Source organism: Pygocentrus nattereri, chromosome 13, assembly GCF_015220715.1.
Source record: "Pygocentrus nattereri isolate fPygNat1 chromosome 13, fPygNat1.pri, whole genome shotgun sequence".
Taxonomy (NCBI): domain Eukaryota; kingdom Metazoa; phylum Chordata; class Actinopteri; order Characiformes; family Serrasalmidae; genus Pygocentrus; species Pygocentrus nattereri.
The window spans coordinates 36,883,029-36,900,207 of NC_051223.1; the positions used below are offsets into that span (position 1 = coordinate 36,883,029).

At 40.5% G+C, this 17,179-nt stretch overlaps 1 protein-coding gene across 3 annotated transcripts in view; it reads right to left on the reverse strand.

Annotated features, from left to right (window-relative positions):
• Window positions 1-5,183: 5,183 nt before the first annotated feature.
• The window catches only part of LOC108437886 (cadherin-related family member 1), a 50,544-nt gene continuing 38,548 nt past the window's right edge, over window positions 5,184-17,179 (reverse strand). For 2 of the 3 annotated variants that reach the window (XM_017715299.2, XM_017715298.2), the window contains 2 exons: window positions 12,913-13,167; window positions 5,184-7,432 (listed from right to left, as the gene is read on the reverse strand). In XM_017715299.2, coding sequence (XP_017570788.2) covers window positions 6,836-7,432; window positions 12,913-13,167 — 852 coding nt within the window. In that variant the 3' untranslated portion in view covers window positions 5,184-6,835. Of the gene's footprint in view, window positions 7,433-10,112; window positions 10,431-12,912; window positions 13,168-17,179 lie in introns of those variants that run through there. The other variant, XM_017715300.2, reaches the window with a different exon arrangement.

A 17,179-nucleotide genomic window follows, 5' to 3' on the forward strand; every position in this document is an offset into this window, starting at 1 on the left:
AGGGAGAATTTCACATCAAACCTCTCTAAAGGACTTCATTTACACCTTAACCACTGTATTTTGTAGAAATGTTAAGCATGTGTAAACTATCTACATTGGAAGATCCAAATAAAGCGTCACTGCAGTCGTGAGCTGAACGCACTTCGTCCTTTGTGACCGTGAAGTTTTGTAGTTATGAAACTTTATCATCTTAAGATTAAACAACCTATTTTTTTCCAAAGTCAGTGGAAGAATATTTATAATAAATTACACGCCTGTGTGGTGCTGTTTGGTTTTACAGACTGTATACATGTTTGAACTAAATGTACAATAAATTTGATACACAGAGGTGGACGAAGTACACAAACCATGTACTCGAGTTAAAGTAGAGACCCCCAAGGTAAAATATTCCTCCAGTAAAAGTAGAAGTTCCTCCCTTTAGACCTCCACTTGAGTAAAAGTACTACAGTATTTCCCTTCAAATGTACTTAAGTATAAAGTAAAAGTACTAAAAGAGTAATTCTGGCTCTGATGTCCTGTTATCATTTTTATAACCAGACTGGCTTCATGAACTCATTTCAGGTGAAAGTCCTCCAGCGTCTCTCTTGGTAAACCAGTCTTTTAATAGAACGTCATTAATTAGTGACGCTGACGTCTATTAAAATGATCAGAAGCACAAAACACTGAAGGTAAACAGTTTCCATCAGGGAGAACCGAGTGGCTCTGAAATCACTTTTTACACACAAGCAAAGTTTCAGTTTCAGATTTATTTACAACTTAGTTCCAAGTTTAAGTTGAATAAAAACTGGCTTTAAACTCAGGATCACAGATGAGCTCCTTTACTATGTTGATCTGTAGGCGTCTGTTCATAAACATAAACCAGCCCAAACTCATTTACTATAAAATGAAATGGTGTTTGTAGAAATTCAGAAAAAAGCCGCGTCAGTCTCGACTGCATATGTGGACATATTTCTATATTGTGCTCTATTTACACAAAGTTAGGTTAGTTCATCATTTATGTTGAACAGACTCTCCCAAAGTTTTACGCTGCTGCGCTGACGTTGAACCGCGTGCTGCACTGGGTCGGTATGACCAACAGGTCAAAACCAGCTCTAAACAAAGTGACCGCTGGGCCCTGATTGGTGCTCTGGCTTTGCGCTTCTTTCGTTTTGACATGTTACGTTTTTATACACACAGAAACCAAAAGGAACGACAGATTTCTCAGAATGTAGGAGGAAAAAGTCGGATATTAGACTCTGAAATGTAGTGGAGTGAAAGGAAAAAGTCCAGAATGGAGAAACTTCAGTACAGATACACCAAAAATACTAAAGTACAGAAACTAATTACATTTACTCAGTTACTCAGTTACTGTCCACCACTGCCTGCACAAAATGTCAAGACAACACATTGATGATAAATTTCACACAATATGTTGTGGTACATTTCTACATGTAAAAGGCCTATATAATAGTCAAGATGCTGCAGTGTGACCTGCTTCTGACTGTAAGAAGCTTAAAGGGACAGAATGGTCAAAATGAAAACATAACCAGTGTAAGTAAATATGCCTTCTTTCATCCTACTGTAGTGCCACTGTAGTCTCCTGTGAGATTTTGCAGTTTAAAGACTAGGAAAACCTCCTTCTGATGATGTACGCAAACGTATGTGGACTCCAGACCATCACACTGATATAGATTGTTAGACAGCCCCTTCCAAAATCATAGGCATTAATATTGGCTCTACTGTGCGGCTACAGCAGCAAGATTTTGGAGTGCGTCTGTGGGAATCCGTGCCCACTCAGTCAAAAGAGCATTTATGAGGTCAGACGCTGATGTTGGACGAGAAGGCCTGGCTCTAATCAACATTCCGGTTCATCCCAAAGGTGTTCAGTAGGGTTGAGGTCAGGGCCTCTGCACCAAACCTGTCAAATCATGCCTTTATGGAGCTCACTTTGCGCACTGGGGCAGTGACGCTGGAACAGTAAAGGGTCTTCACCAAACTGCTGCCACAAAGTTGGAAGCACCTAATTGTCTAAAAGGTCTTTGTGAGGTATAGCATTAAGCTCAACCTTCACTGGAACTAAATGGCCCACACCCTGATAAACAGCCCCAGCCCATTATCCCTCCTCAGCCAAACTTTACTGATGGCACAGTGCATTCCGGTAGGTATCGTTCTCTGGGATCCACCAAACCCAGAATTGTCCATCAGACTGCCAGATAGTGAAGCGTGATCCATGACTCCAGAGAACACATTTCCAATATTAAACGACGTGTTATCACCATGAAACACAGTATAATGTCTATTTTTATGAGATTAGATTTCATAACTTCAGATATAAGGCAGGGAAAACACTGTACCGGAAAACCGTTCTGAAATGTTATTTTCTCATTTCTTTAAAGGGATAGGCCTAAATGTGACCAATCAAAACGCATCTTGGTTGCTAGGCAGATTTCGCAGAGTTCAACCAATCATTACGTCATATATGACTTTGAGTATTTCTGCAATAACTACTGAAACGCGAAAAGTGGCAAAGTACTGTATGGAATACAGCACTCTTACGTTATATCTGGCTGACAGGCGAAAACAACTTGTCTCTAGAGTCCCATTTTATGCTGAATAAAGATAGAATCACTGTTTTCTTTGTGATTTATGAATCATTATTGTTTGTGAAGTTTGACTACTGCTATTAGTTGTATTTATAACCCTTTAGATCAGTGGCTGGGCTAGCAGTTGGTTGACACTGCAGGCATTCCCACTAGTAGTATGATGTATTTGCATAATGCATGCTGGATATTGTAGTAAATATCTCGCGTATTCTGTCAAACCAATGAAACTTAGGGATTCAGCGTTGCACTAGGGAATATGGCACATGACAAACAGCATATTAAAATGGAGTTGTAGACTGAATTGAAGAGATGCCTCTTTAAATTGCACCAAACTGCATAAACAAGTGCTTGAAACAGTCACTATATCAGTGATTTGTACATATTTATTCAAAATAATACAAAGACAATAAAAAGACACAAGATAGTCAAATATATTGAACAGTCAATTTCTGAGGAACGTCGTATTGAACCGGAACAATTTGAACAACAATTTAAGAAAAGAGCTACATTAGGCAGCGTTAAGTAAATTTTCCATGCAAAAAACGTACTTCATTACAACAAACTGTTCACGATAAACAGGAACTTATAACCCCCATAGAAACGCTTTGATATCTGTATTACTCCAATAAGCTGGTTCCTCATCTATTCTTTTTAAATGTGAGCGGATTTCCAGAACTATTTTGAGCAAACAGTAGTATTTTTTGTAAATCAGTTGCCACAAGATATCTTAAAACTGGACATGGGAGATTCAGTACTCTATTCTGACCATGTGCACTGTCCAGTTTAGATTTCTGCAAAGCCTTATCTAATATGGAATAACCTACATAGATACTGAAGCAGCTCAAGGTGAATCCCCTGCCCCCCCCAAACTACCCCGCTCCTATTAGCCATGCAAAAGCAAAGACATTACTCAATGCAAAGCTACAGCTGCATAAGTTTAAAAGAAAAAAAAAAGTCAGATAAATACAAAAGAGATTAAGGCCCAGTCCCATTTCACCCCTCGGCCCTACCACTGAGCCCTTAGCCCTCTGTTTCGTGCCTTCACGTCTGGGGTAGGGTGTCCCAATTCTTGTTGAGATGGAGGGGTAGGGTGAAGTGTTGGGGCTACATGACCCTCCAAACTGAGGTTTTTCAGAGACTCCAAACGGAGAGGTGTGGAAAAAAAAGAAGAAAAAAAAAAGTCAAGCCAGCTGAGCAAGAGACCAAAATTTTCTCCATTAAAAATGACGATGACCACTGTTTTATCTTAGTTTAATGCCGTTTCAGTGGATTTTGGTCGTTTTTCTTCAAAACAAGCATAAAAATCACTAACAGCATGCTAATGTCTCGGTAGCCAGCCAGCTAACTTTCCCGTTCCACCTTAAATAGTCCAGCAGTTCTGACGCCTGTAGCCCCAGAATGTCACTGCTACGCCATTTAAGGTGGAACAGGGAAATCTGAAGAAGAATCTGGAGAATCTCTGACTTCAGCTTCACATCACTGAAGAATTTGTGGGGGGGGTGATAATGAATAATTGCCCCCTCTTTGAAGGCGTATGATCCCTAAATGTTTCCTTTTCCCTAAAAAGTCCCTAAAACTTTCCCCTCCTCTGCTGTCCCTGTTGACGGGCAGGGTCAGCTGATGATGAAGTGAGGCTCTTTTTAATGTGAGGGTCTCATTTCAGAGGGAAGATCTCAGCCACTGCCCTGTAGCTCAGTTTCGAAGGTTAAGGTGACACTCGAAAACAAGGGGTAGGGGTTAAACGAAGAAATGGGACAGGGCCTAATCCATAAAAGAACCTTGCGTTGAACACAATACTGGAAGCATTTCATAAAGACAGGTTTAGCTGCAGAAGAAGTTTCCCATGTGAGTGAACATCTAATCTAGGGGTTGATACTGTTCAACTGTGGTTCACAGCATCCGTCAAAAGTCTGTAAGAAATACAGCATCTGTACCAACCTATTTAGCTTTAATGCTGATGTTATAAGGTGGACAGCTTTTTAAACAAAGCACAATGCAAGGCAGCCAGTTTAGAGGACAGGTCATTTACATATATCAGATTTAAAGGTGCAGTAACAAAAACAGCTTATTAAAACGCAAGGGCATAAAGAAAGGCTGGGCAATGTCACATAATAATGAATTGTATTCTAAATGGCCCTCTGGGGGGTAAAATACATACAAATGTCGAATGTAAGTAACTTATTTCTATCTTTTGTATATGGTTTAAGTATTTTCAGCAATCTAGTCAAAGTGTCTTATTCCAATGGCAAATAGCTGCTTATTTCAGGAAAGAATGCACAAATAATGCTTAAAATAACGAAATTGATCTACCAATAGAATTTGATCTTATAACATATTAATCTTGTAGTATCCTTACAACAATCTCAAAATTAGTAATAGTACATATTTTGTTGGATTTAAGATGTTCTCATGTACCAAGATGCATTTTTAGCACAGTCCAAAGTAGCTAACTAGAGTACAGAGCGAAAATGAGCATCTACCATATCACTGCTGTCTGAAGAAAACCTCGTATCTTCATTTTTTGTCGTTTTTCAGTTTATGACATACACTGAAAATGCCTGTTGTCCTTTACATTGTGTGTAAATGTCATGATGAATGGACCAAAAGAAGCGGCCCAGAATGACTTGGGGGAAAAAGTCTGGTTCCATTGACTTACATTAAAAGTGAAGCAGGTTTTTCCTTCTCCTGTAAAGTTAAATTTTGGAAATACAAGATTTTCTTCTGACAACGGTGATAGACTGTCCATATATACACGGATATACTACTGAGCAAGATCTGTCACCATTCTTGACAGCATATAATGTCAAGTATAACGTTAACAGTGCTCATTTTGGAAATAAATACATATGCATCAAGTTCACTATTTACATTTGTCTCAAGCCTTGACAAGATGCCTTTAAGAACATAACACCCGATCAAGCATGTCCAAAATTTTGACTGCTACTGTATATGCGGAATATAATACAGCTGCATAATTCCGAGGTTGAGATGTAAACATAGTCAGATTTAAACTCAGTGGTGGTGAATGGAACCAGGGGTCACAATAATGACAAACCACTAGTGAACCTACACCAGTCTGAGTGATATGTAACATCATTAATGATAAAACAGTGATACATCTGAAGAAATAAGTAATAAACTGGAGGCAACCTTGCAGGGTCCTCTCCACTGTGATAGTTCCCAGAGCCAACCCTATCATGTACTAACTTTCTGTGAGGGAGTTTTTAGAGGTATTAGACTCTTCAGACGTCTGGTTCCTATCACCACCACCACCACTGTGAACTGTTCTGACTCTAAGTTTCTCTAGACCTCCACTCTGACTGCCTTTACATCTTAACCAGTCAGTTACGCTGAAATTCTGAAACACTGGAGGAATTCCTCTTTATTGTATCTGCTACCGTGTCTGTTGGTTAGTTAATACGGGAAGAACTGGCATTTGGGTGTCGATTAGCACACCACCATGCTCTATCAATATGGGTGTTGTGCATTTGAGTAAACATCACAGTCATTAGTGATGGGCTTGCAGGCCGAAATAATACAGAAACATTAATATGTACATACAAAAGTGCCAAAACAAAAATGCCCAGCTGTTTAGACCTAATGGTTTTTAATTTATTTTATTTATCTTTGTGCTTTGTCTCTGTTCTCTATAGTATAAGTGTAATATGTGAGTGAAATATCATTAATCGAAAGGTCTACCTTCACCTGAAGATGGCAGTACAGCGTCGAGCTACTCAAGAACCAGAGCACTTGTCTCAAGCTGCCTAATAACATCTGTGCTGCTGCTCTGTAAGCGGACTGTGCTGGAAGCATTAAGCGCACGGACTGTACAAGGAAAGAAAACTAGCAGATACTATTTTAATTCACATTTAATTGTATGCTTTTCTTGTCTTTGTTCCGTTTTCCTTTCTTTTTGCCTCTAAACTTCCGATTCTACAGTTGCGCTTTTGTCTCATTCCATTTTTTCCATTTCAAGCCTTGGCCTATTATGTATCCCGAAGCTAATGTATAGTTTTCTATGTTGCTATATATTATAGAAGCTTATAGATTTAATAGTCCAACATCCGTTTTCCACCCCAAGAAGACATTTCTGCACAAAAATCCCGCTGCAGTCCTATAATCCTGCACTTCCGTTCCAACAGAGGACGGCATGTGCTTCACATCAGTCCAAACTCCACCGTCCCGACAGGTCCAATAGCATCTACACTAACCCACTGGCTTCAGTGGTTAGTATCTATGCTAAGCCACTGGCCTCAGTAGTAGTAATAGCCTTGGTTTGCCTCTATGATCTTCTGCTCTAGCTTTTTCTTCAGCTCTGACACCAGCGCTGAGCTGACGTTTCCCTCTTTGCTCTGGCTGGGCCTGTCTTCTGTATCCTTGCTAGTGAGGGATTTCTGGCTGGAGGTGCGGCTGCAGCTCCTAGAGGTCAGTGACCCCGAGATGGTGGGCACCGCCGACCTCTGACGCTCAGTGACCCTGAGATTGGCCAGTGGTGGCGGAGGCAGGACCGGCGCAGTGGGTGGGGGTGGCTTGGGCCACGAGCTGTTGTTGTTCTTGTTGCGGTTGGCAGTGTTGCTCTCCACATCGTCAGCCACGACCTTGTCAGGGCTGTCAGGCTGACCGAAGGGCGTTTTGAAGTTCCACTGCTGCTGCTCCCGGCGTTTACGGCGGATGATGCGACGGGCCGGGGCGATCCTGTTGGACTTTGTGTTGCGCATGTACATGGCCGTGGAGATCAACACCGTGACCATTACCATTACGCTAATGACCCCGGCCACCATGCCTAGGGCTTTCAACGGATTGTCCCTACTTTGCATTAAAAAGGCCGCCATGGGGCCCGAGAGAGGATTCTGTAAGAGAGCACAAAAGGCACATTGTAAACACAGCCCACGGAAAACAACTGTAAAAAATAATAAAATAATGAAGAATTAAAATAAATTGGCACTGAAGTGTGATTCACGCCACTCCTCGTGCGGGTCAGGTAACCATGTGAGATGAACTAATTAGCACTTTGGAAATGTGATGCCTTCAGAACCCTTCATTCCTTTCTTAATGTCACTGAGGAATCTGCTCAAACTCAGAGGCAGTGCTTGTTTATCCTGGTAGAAAAGCATCCATGACAAACCTTCACATTCATTTTGCTCTAGCAAATGGGCAAGTACAGTTCAAAATCACTCTTGCTACTGTAAGACGTATCACTCATTATTTACAATAAGAGGGATATCATCCTTGCCACTGGAATATACACTATATTTCCAAAAGTATTGTCGTCTGCCTTCACACGTGTATGAACTTGAGTGAGATCCCATTCTTAATCCATAGGGTTTAATATGATGTTGGCCCACCCTTTGTAGCTATAACAGCTTCAACTCTTCTGGGAAGGCTTTCCGCAAGAGTTAGGAGTGTGTTTATGGGAATTTTTGACCATTTTTCCAGAAGCGCATTTGTGAGGTCAGACGCTGATGTTGGACGAGAAGGCCTGGCTCACAGTCTCCACTCTAATTCATCCCAAAGGTGTTCTATCGGATTGAGGTCAGGACTCTGTGCAGGCCAGTCAAGTTCTTCCACACCAAACATGCTCATCCATGTCTTTATGGACCTGCTTTGTGCACTGGTGCGCAGTCATGTTGGAACAGGAAGGGGCCGTCCCCAAACTGTTCCCACAAAGTTGGGACCATGAAATTGTCCAGAATCTCTTGGCGCTGAAGCTTTAAGAGTTCCTTTCACTGGAACTAAGGGGCCGAGCCCAACTCCTGAACAACAACCCCACACCATGATCCCCTCTCCACCAAACTTTACACTCGGCACAATGCAGTCAGACAAGTACCGTCTCCTGGCAACCGCCAAGCCCAGACTCGTCCATTAGACTGCCAGATGGAGAAGCATGATTAGTCACGCCAGAGAACTCGTCTCCACTGCTCTAGAGTCCAGTGGCGGCGCTTTACACCACTGCATTCCACACTCTGCACTGCGCTTGGTGATGTAAGGCTTGGATGCAGCTGCTCGGCCATGGAAACCCATTCCATGAAGCTCTCTACGCTGTTCTTGAGCTGATCTGAATGCCACATGAAGTTTGGAGGTCTGTAGTGATTGACTCTGCAGAAAGTCGGTGACCTCTGTGCACTATGCCCCTCAGCATCCGCTGACCGCTCTGTCATTTTACGTGTCCGACCACTTCGAGGCTGAGTTGCTGTCGTTCCCAATCGCTTCCACTTTGTTATAATCCCACTGACAGTTGACTGTGGAATATTTAGTAGTGAGGAAATTTCACGATTGGACTTGCTGCACAGGTGGCGTCCGATCACGGTACCACGCTGGAATTCACTGAGCTCCTGAGAGCGACCCATTCTTTCACTAATGTCTGTAGAAGCAGTCTGCAGGCCTAGGGGCTCGGCTTTATACTCCTGTGGCCATGGAAGTGACTGGAACACCTGAATTCACTGATTTGGATGTGAGTGAATAGTTTTGGAGATATAGTGTATATTATTCATATCACTCATTATTTATATTAAATGATATCATCCTTGCGACTGTAAGATATATCACTCATTTTTGGATTTTGAATCCAGCATTATCCAATATTATCATTTATACAATATTATCATTCATCATTAAGCCACAGATACATGACAAACTTGAATAGGAAAGGAAAAGATATTAATAACTCAGATAGAGGGTTTATTATTAATAGCAGAAACCCTTCATAGCAAAGACTATCTGACAATTCAGTGTGAGAACCACAACCACTAGTCTACAGAGATATGGAAAAAAGTGATATGGTTAGAGGAGTTTCCATATTCTCCAGAACTGGGAAAGTGAATGCAGTCACCATCAAGGCATCAACTGAGGGAATATCTTTTGGAAGAATGGTGTTCCATCCTTCCAGCGCAGTTCCAGAGAGTTGTAGAATCTATGGCAAAGTGCACTGCAGCTGGACTGGCGGCTTGTGGTGGCCCAACACCTTTCTACTACACTTTATGTTGTTTTGTCCTTTGTCACCTGTTTACACACTGAGTATCACTGTAAGAGAAACTTTTACCTGCCTTAAAATCCCCAAAACAAGAGTCCTCTGTGTAGATATCAAATATAATATTTAAAAAAACAAGGCAGTTCAATCTATAATAGCAAACAAAACAAAACAAAGTTTTGCAGAAAAACACTAACAAACTTATTCAGTGACAGAAAAAAGACATGCAGACTAAAATTACTACTAAAATAAATTTATGTACAAAGAAAAGGAAAATAAGGACAAACAAAAAAAAACTTCATGTTTTGGGCACATATTAGACTTTAGATGTAACACTGCTAAAACTACACAAACATAAAATATGTATATGTATATAAAATATATATCACTGCTGTTGAAAGAAAACCTTGTATGTCCATTTTTGATGTTTTTCAATGGCCCAAAACGACTTGGAAAAAAATCTGCTTCCATTGACTTAGTAAAGTAGGTTTTTTCCTTCTCCTGTAGAACTACCAATTTGGAGATACAAGGTTTTCACATAATTTTTATATATATATATATATATGTATGTATGATTTCTTGATGTGAATATATGCTGTGCTCCAGTACAGAAAACACATTAAACATCAAGTATTTCCCTCAAAATGTTCAGTGACCCTTGAGATGAGGTGGACTAAGAGTTACAGTTTGGGCCTTCGGATTATTTTTCGGAAGCTAGCCTCGGGATTGACCCGAGCCTGTCTCACTGCAGTCCAGTAAAGGATTGATGAAATGAAGACGGTTAGCGAAACGGCGAAGGTGACAAAGCTCAAACAAATTCCAAAAACGGTCAATGGACGATTCCTCAGGCCCAAGAAGTACGCAATTATTCTCTCTTTGATCTGAAAGCACAATACAACACACAAAAAGCTTCAGATAGCAAGCTCGGCCGCTGAAAGCAACGTCAAGGACATTGTTCACAAGGTCCAGTTAACTCTTTAACTGCTTGTTAAAAATGACTGTTATAATGATCTTTTTATACGAGGAAGCAAGTCTCTCTACAAATACTCACACTGGGACTTTCTACAAGTCAGGGTTTGAGTCAATATACCTCGAGTGAGCCAAGGTGACTTTCGATTTCAGAGCCGTTTGGATGTAGTACTGAAACGCAATCAACCCCAAACCCTGAACAGGAGCACAAGTGACACAAACAACAAGATACAAATAAAACTAATGGTCCAAGACTAACAGGCCTGGGTTCGAATAACCAAAGTCTTCATTAGCAATCATTCAAACCTTGTAATTCCACCAGAAAGGTCCATTAACACGTCTTGGGCAAGGTGCTTTCCACTTCCAGCAGACTTTGGCTCTTTGAAACGAGGCGCGGCTTTAAATCAACATGCTCAGTGGTGGTTCAGGGGAAAATTGAGAGGGGAAGCAAACACTGCACTGCTTAAATTGACACCCACTCACGTGTAATACAGAGTAGCACACGCGAATGCTCACACATGCAGGGATAGAAAAGGTCCAGTACAATTACTGGAATTGGCTCATAATTACAGGTGTCAGCTAAAATGTAAACATGCAATTAACAATTCATAGACACTTAAAGTACTTTTGAACATATGCAAATGTTTGAACACTACTGGTCAAATTACATGTCTCTTGATTTTGTATGTAAATATAAGTTAACATCCTCCACTGGGAACAAACTTAAATGTGGCATTTGCCTGCAAATAAATAAACAAATAAACAAATAAATAAATAATGATTAACTGCACCTTACTTTTGCACAGTCCACATTTCTTTTTTTTTCCCCCAAATGGTTCAATTCAGCAAATAAACAGAAGTTGTGCATCAAAGTGTGCAGAATTGTGTTTTTTTTGTAGAGGATGTTTTTATTTACACTTAGAAAAGTAACAGAATGTCAACTTTGCTTTGAGAAAAATGGCTCAGCCAGAGTAGATAATAACTTGGACACAGCTATAAGCATTTATCGTTTGCTATCTACCTAGGAAGGCGCTTTCTGATTATGTTTGATATTGGAGTAGAGGACAATGGGATTGGCTGGCACAGCGTTCATTTCTAGGTCAGCAGAGAAACAAAAATATAACATAAATACTTTTATCAAAAGCTTTATACATTACAATCTGCGGTGTAAATACCTAATTTATAGCTATACCTAATATAGTATTATATATATATATATAATATCTAACCAACATATAGCTTACTTAACTAAATACAGAGCTGTGTTCTGGTGTGGACGGGGTTAATGTGGTTGGCACCCTGATTTTGTTTTGTTTTTTCGGCACATTCTGGCCTCCCAAGAGATGGAGGCTGCCTTGACTGAGCTAATGTGTGAATGCTAACACTAGAGCTAATCGATGTAGTGACTGACCTCGTAATCAATGATGTTCTACTGTTAATGTGTTGAATTTAAATGAGAAATGTACTGTTTTGGGCTCTGGCTAATGGCAGCTGGAGTAGTTAGCTTAGTTACAACTTCTCAACACCTTCTTAATCACATCCTTAACAACAAATGCCTGGCAACATGCTCACATTAAGGCATGCGTATATAATATATTCTTAACTTTGAACCAAGCAGCTCTATTATAACAACTAGGCATTTTACTGAATCGCTGGGATATTTTCTCCTTGACATTCTATGATGGAGCATAATGAAAACGCTGAATTGTAATTGTCGTATTTGATCCTGGAGCAAAGTTTAGGTGGGTACTACTATTGTTAGCAGTGCATGTCTCTGCTGCACAAAACCTAGTATCTCCAAACTTGTAACTTTACATGAGAAAACATTCTGAATGCAAGTTAATGTATGTTAAGAAAATTGAATATAATTTATGTAACAAGATTGTGAATTAATTCTACTGATCCATTCATCAAAAACTTTTAACGTTACAAAGGGCAACAAGCATTTTCAAATTTGGTAATACTTAATTCGGATAGCCCAATATTTATGCTCCTACCTTGAATGTAGCTTATTTGAAACTGATTATTTATTAAATTCTCCTAATCCTATCCCTAATCCTAACCTCAACCAAAACCCTGGTCCTAAACCTAACCTGGCCCTGAAACCCCAAGGCTACTTTAATTTGCCCCTTACAGTCATAAAAATATAAAAACTTTTAAAAAGTTTAGGTGCCACTAAATAGAAGAACCACTAAAAGTCTTGTAATGGATGGTTCTTTGATGAGATGTGGGAGTGTGAAAAGAATGTGGAAGCTTTCAGAAGCCAGAAACCATTTCAACTTTAAGTAATATACAAATTTAATTCACAGTTTTCACACCTTTTTCATCTTCTGATGGTCCGCCACTGAGCATGTTACATGAGTCAACACTGCGATAACATCTAATGACTCTTACCGCCTCAGTGATGTCAATCTTCACCACAGCTGTGGTGGTGAAAGACGGAGATCCGCCGTCTCGAGCCTGGACCACCACGGACCACTTACAGTCTTTCTGTCTGGTGATGTTCTGCACGATCTCCATGGACTTGATGAACGGTTTGAGCTTGATCTCGCCTGTGCTAGTGTTGATGTCGAAAACGTTTTCTGGGTCTGCCTTCATGATGGAGTACTCGATGACGTTATTTGGTTCTTCTGCATCGTCATCCACCGCCTGCACACAGAAAAGCCAGTTACAGTTTGTAACAATAACCACATTTTCATGCAGCCTAATAATTCATTAATAATCTGACTAATAGCTCAATCGGAGTAGAATACGTCCATGTATGAACTTCAATCGGAATAGTCTAGTCTAATTGAGGCCATTCGGAATACAATTTCTATCTGGTTGAATGAGGAGGGTAATCCTCTAAATAATCCATTAAATAGAAGAATAGTACCCGTGTAAACGTCTGTATCCGATTACATTCCCTATCGGAAAGTTTAAGTCTGTTCTGCATGTGCGTCGCGTCACAGTGAGAGTTTATACCGTTTAACACGGCGGAGCAGAAACTGGTCTGCAGAGGAGACGAAGTTCATGCTCTGATCTTTAAAAGACGGCGGTGGGACGGACGTCCAGCTTCTGTGTCTCAGAGCACCACGGCTTCCTCTCGGCCTTCTTTAATAAGGTCATGTGGAGGACGTTTTCCTGAGTCTGACGTCATTTTAAAGCAGTTAAAAACACAATCACTGCTCACTGCTGCTCATCTCACTCTGACTGGACCTCACGTGATGTTCGTAGTCATGGCAATGTTTACTCCAAGTGGTTCTCCACGCATGTGCGTCATTTTGGATCTGATTACTTGCAGTGAGCACGTAACTGAAGGTTTTATATCAGATTGTGCATTAGAGTGAGCATATAAATATCTCAGTTCTTAATCTATAACTGGAATGTATTCACTCGGATTGGCAAAAATCTTTGCATGTAAACACAGCCACTGATATCACTACTAACAGCGAAGACTAAGTCAATCATTGCTAGCTGCATTAGCAGTGTTCAAGTGACCTATGCTGATTGCATGGGGTGCAAACGAACATGGGGTGAAATGAAACAGATTTTTATGTGGTTAAACAAGTAAAATAAAATGTGTTTTGGTCACTTTCTCGTGTTCCCAGTGCAACGTTATCTGCAAATTTTGGTAGCAATCTGACAGATATTTCTCTAAAAAAATAATTAAAGAAAAAGATTTAAAAAAGGCTGCTGTAAAAAAAAACCCTCATGTCTCTTCAGTAAAAAAACTCACTCATCTGTACGGTAATAGAATTTCTACAGGAGGCACAAGGGCTGCAATTTCTACAAACCTGGATGTTTGTGAAACATTTGGTCACATGTTCACAATAGTTAATTGTATAACTGCCATATGCTTGTTCAGTCTATCAGAATAGTGATTCTGTATCTAGGGGCCTGATCCTCTTAAGCCCCATGTGTCAAACGCTAGGCCTGCCACACAATAATATCCGGCCAACAGAAGTATTTTAAATTTCTATTAATATAAGCTTGTTTCACAATGTGCTGCACTACAGTCCCCAGCATGCACTGCAACGTAATGTGTGCTCTGACTCTCCCACCTCAACATCAATCTTTGGGACAGAGGTTACACCTCAGTTTGACATCCCACTGATCAGGCATAACATTATGACAGCAGCACTGCTGTGTCTGATCCACTCAGACCAGCGCAACATATACTGCAGTGCTGAGAATGATCCACCACCCAAACAGTACCTGCTCTGTGAGGGTCCATGGGGGTCCTGACCACTGAAGAACAGGGTAACAGAGTATCAGAGAAACAGATGGACTACAGTCTGTAACTGTAGAACTACAAAGTGCAGCTATACAGTCAGTGGAGCTGATAAGATGGACAGTGAGTGGAGAAACAAGGAGGTGGTCAGAATGTTATGCCTGACCGGTGTACAATGCATTCTAGGGGATTGTAGCTGTCCAGATTTCTTACATCTAACTTTCTCTAAAACTCTGGCAGGGTACTGTAAATTCAAAGCATTTCTTAAACTCTAGTCCACAAGTTTTCTCTAGTTATACAGAGGAATCCTGAAGTGAATGAAAACCGAAACTGACAGGGGGGATTTGTGGCACCTGGAGTGCCACAGCGATTGGCCTAATCTGTATATTCCATAGATGGGCTTTGTCAGAAACGCCAGTGTTAAATGAACCCCTTTCATCACTGGTCAACAAACTATGGATTACATGAAAATTCTGTTAAAAGGCCTTATGACACAATAAAATATCTTAAAACGTGTTTTGGTGACACAGGAAATTAAAATTACTATAAGTAATTCTCTTGTCTGTGTAAAAATTGAGGTTAGGTGCCTTAGTGGAGCTGGATGCATGCTTTAATTACAAATGATCATTTTAATAATCTTGTAAGGAGTAGGTACGTGTGAAATGACCTATTCTATGAGGCTGTGTCTGGTAAAGGAACTGTGAGAAAACCACTTTGAGAACCATAAAAATATTAAAGATTGCTCTAGGGCTGGGCGATAAGACGATAACAGTAATTATTGTGCTATAACTTTTCCATGATAACGCGATAAAGAAATGTTCCATAAATGTTCCATATAATACACAGTTCTCAGACTTCCACGTTCTAGCGAAAGCCCTGGTGGCGTTTTCTACTGCAAGGAAAGTGACACTACTCCGCTTTCACCAGGGGAGGGCGGACTTCCAAGTTTTTCAACATGATTAGAGAGGGAGGGCCGACGGGTAAAATGAGTATTTAGCTCATTTTATTTATTATTATTATTATTATTATTAGTATTTATTTTAAAATTTAGTATTTATGTCCAAAACAGGCGTTATAAATTCCCTGTTTGAGTTGAGCGACCGGCAATCTGCTCTCCGGCATGAGTGACGATATAAGTGGTGTAACTGTACTGACCTACAGTGAACTCCCCTCTTTCAGTACATCCTAACAAGCTTTAGTTAGTGAAAGTGAAAGAAAGAAAAGGGTTCATGTGAGTTACAGCCCTGATTTAAATGAAAGTAACCTGAGGAAGCTGTGAGGTATTGGAGAGCGGGAGAACGCTATCTTTTCAGGCTAGCTGTTTTTAGCAGCTGGCTAACTTGAAGCAGCGCTCAATCACTCGCATAACACGGCAAACTGATGATACTGTAGATCAAACAAGACAAAAAAAGCACTGATTTCAGTTTAAACGTAACTGAAAGGAGGACTCTGTTTGTCTAGTGTTAGATATATTGCAGTTTACCCCTCAAACTACTAGTCATCTTCTACCAGTCATCTGCTAGGATGGTTGGGTTAGTGTAGTGGGTAACACCTCTGCCTTCTACGCTGTAGACTGGGGTTCAATCCCCCACACCCTACACTATACCAAAAAGAGTCCTTGGGCAAGACTCCTAACACCGCCTTGGCCTACCTGTGTAAAATGATCAAACTCTAAGTCGCTCTGGATAAGAGCGTCAGCCAAATGCCGTAAATGTAATGTAATGCTAGCTTGTGTTTAAATACTGTGATATGCTCTGACATGGATGTGATGTGTGATCCATCACTGACCTACCGAGCCAGCTAATGTTTGCTGTTCGCACTAAGTTCACGTTGTTGAGAAACTTAACAGTTTAGCTCTGTTGTTTGCCACTTGATTAGCATTTGTGATGGGAAAGCCATACACTCGTCACCAGACAGCTAAAAATAATCTTTCTTAAATTATGACTATCACAAAAACCGTGGCCGTGCTTTTCCAGCTGGTAAAATGAGCTCACCAGACACTTTCTTCCAGTGTCCCATGACAGACTTGTGAAATGTTCCACTGTTAGACAGACAGACAGACAGACAGACAGACAGACAGATAGATAGATAGATAGATAGATAGATAGATAGATAGATAGATAGATAGATCTGACCACCCAGGAGAAAAAAACAGCCTTCAAACTTAAAAGTAATGATAATAATGATTTGACAGTTATCGTGAGATGTACTGATATCAAACTATATGAATTTTGTTCATCTTATTTACCTAACATTGTCGTCCATATCGCCCAGCTCTACTTTATATGTATTATTGGTCACTGTGTAAGACACTGTGTCTTGGAGAGAGTCCTTCCTCTTTCGACCCTAATTTGCCACACCTGCTCCAGCTAATCAACCACTTCTCAAGTCCCTGATTGGCTGGATCAGAGGAATCAGAGACCTCCATCAGTGAGGAAAACCACGAAC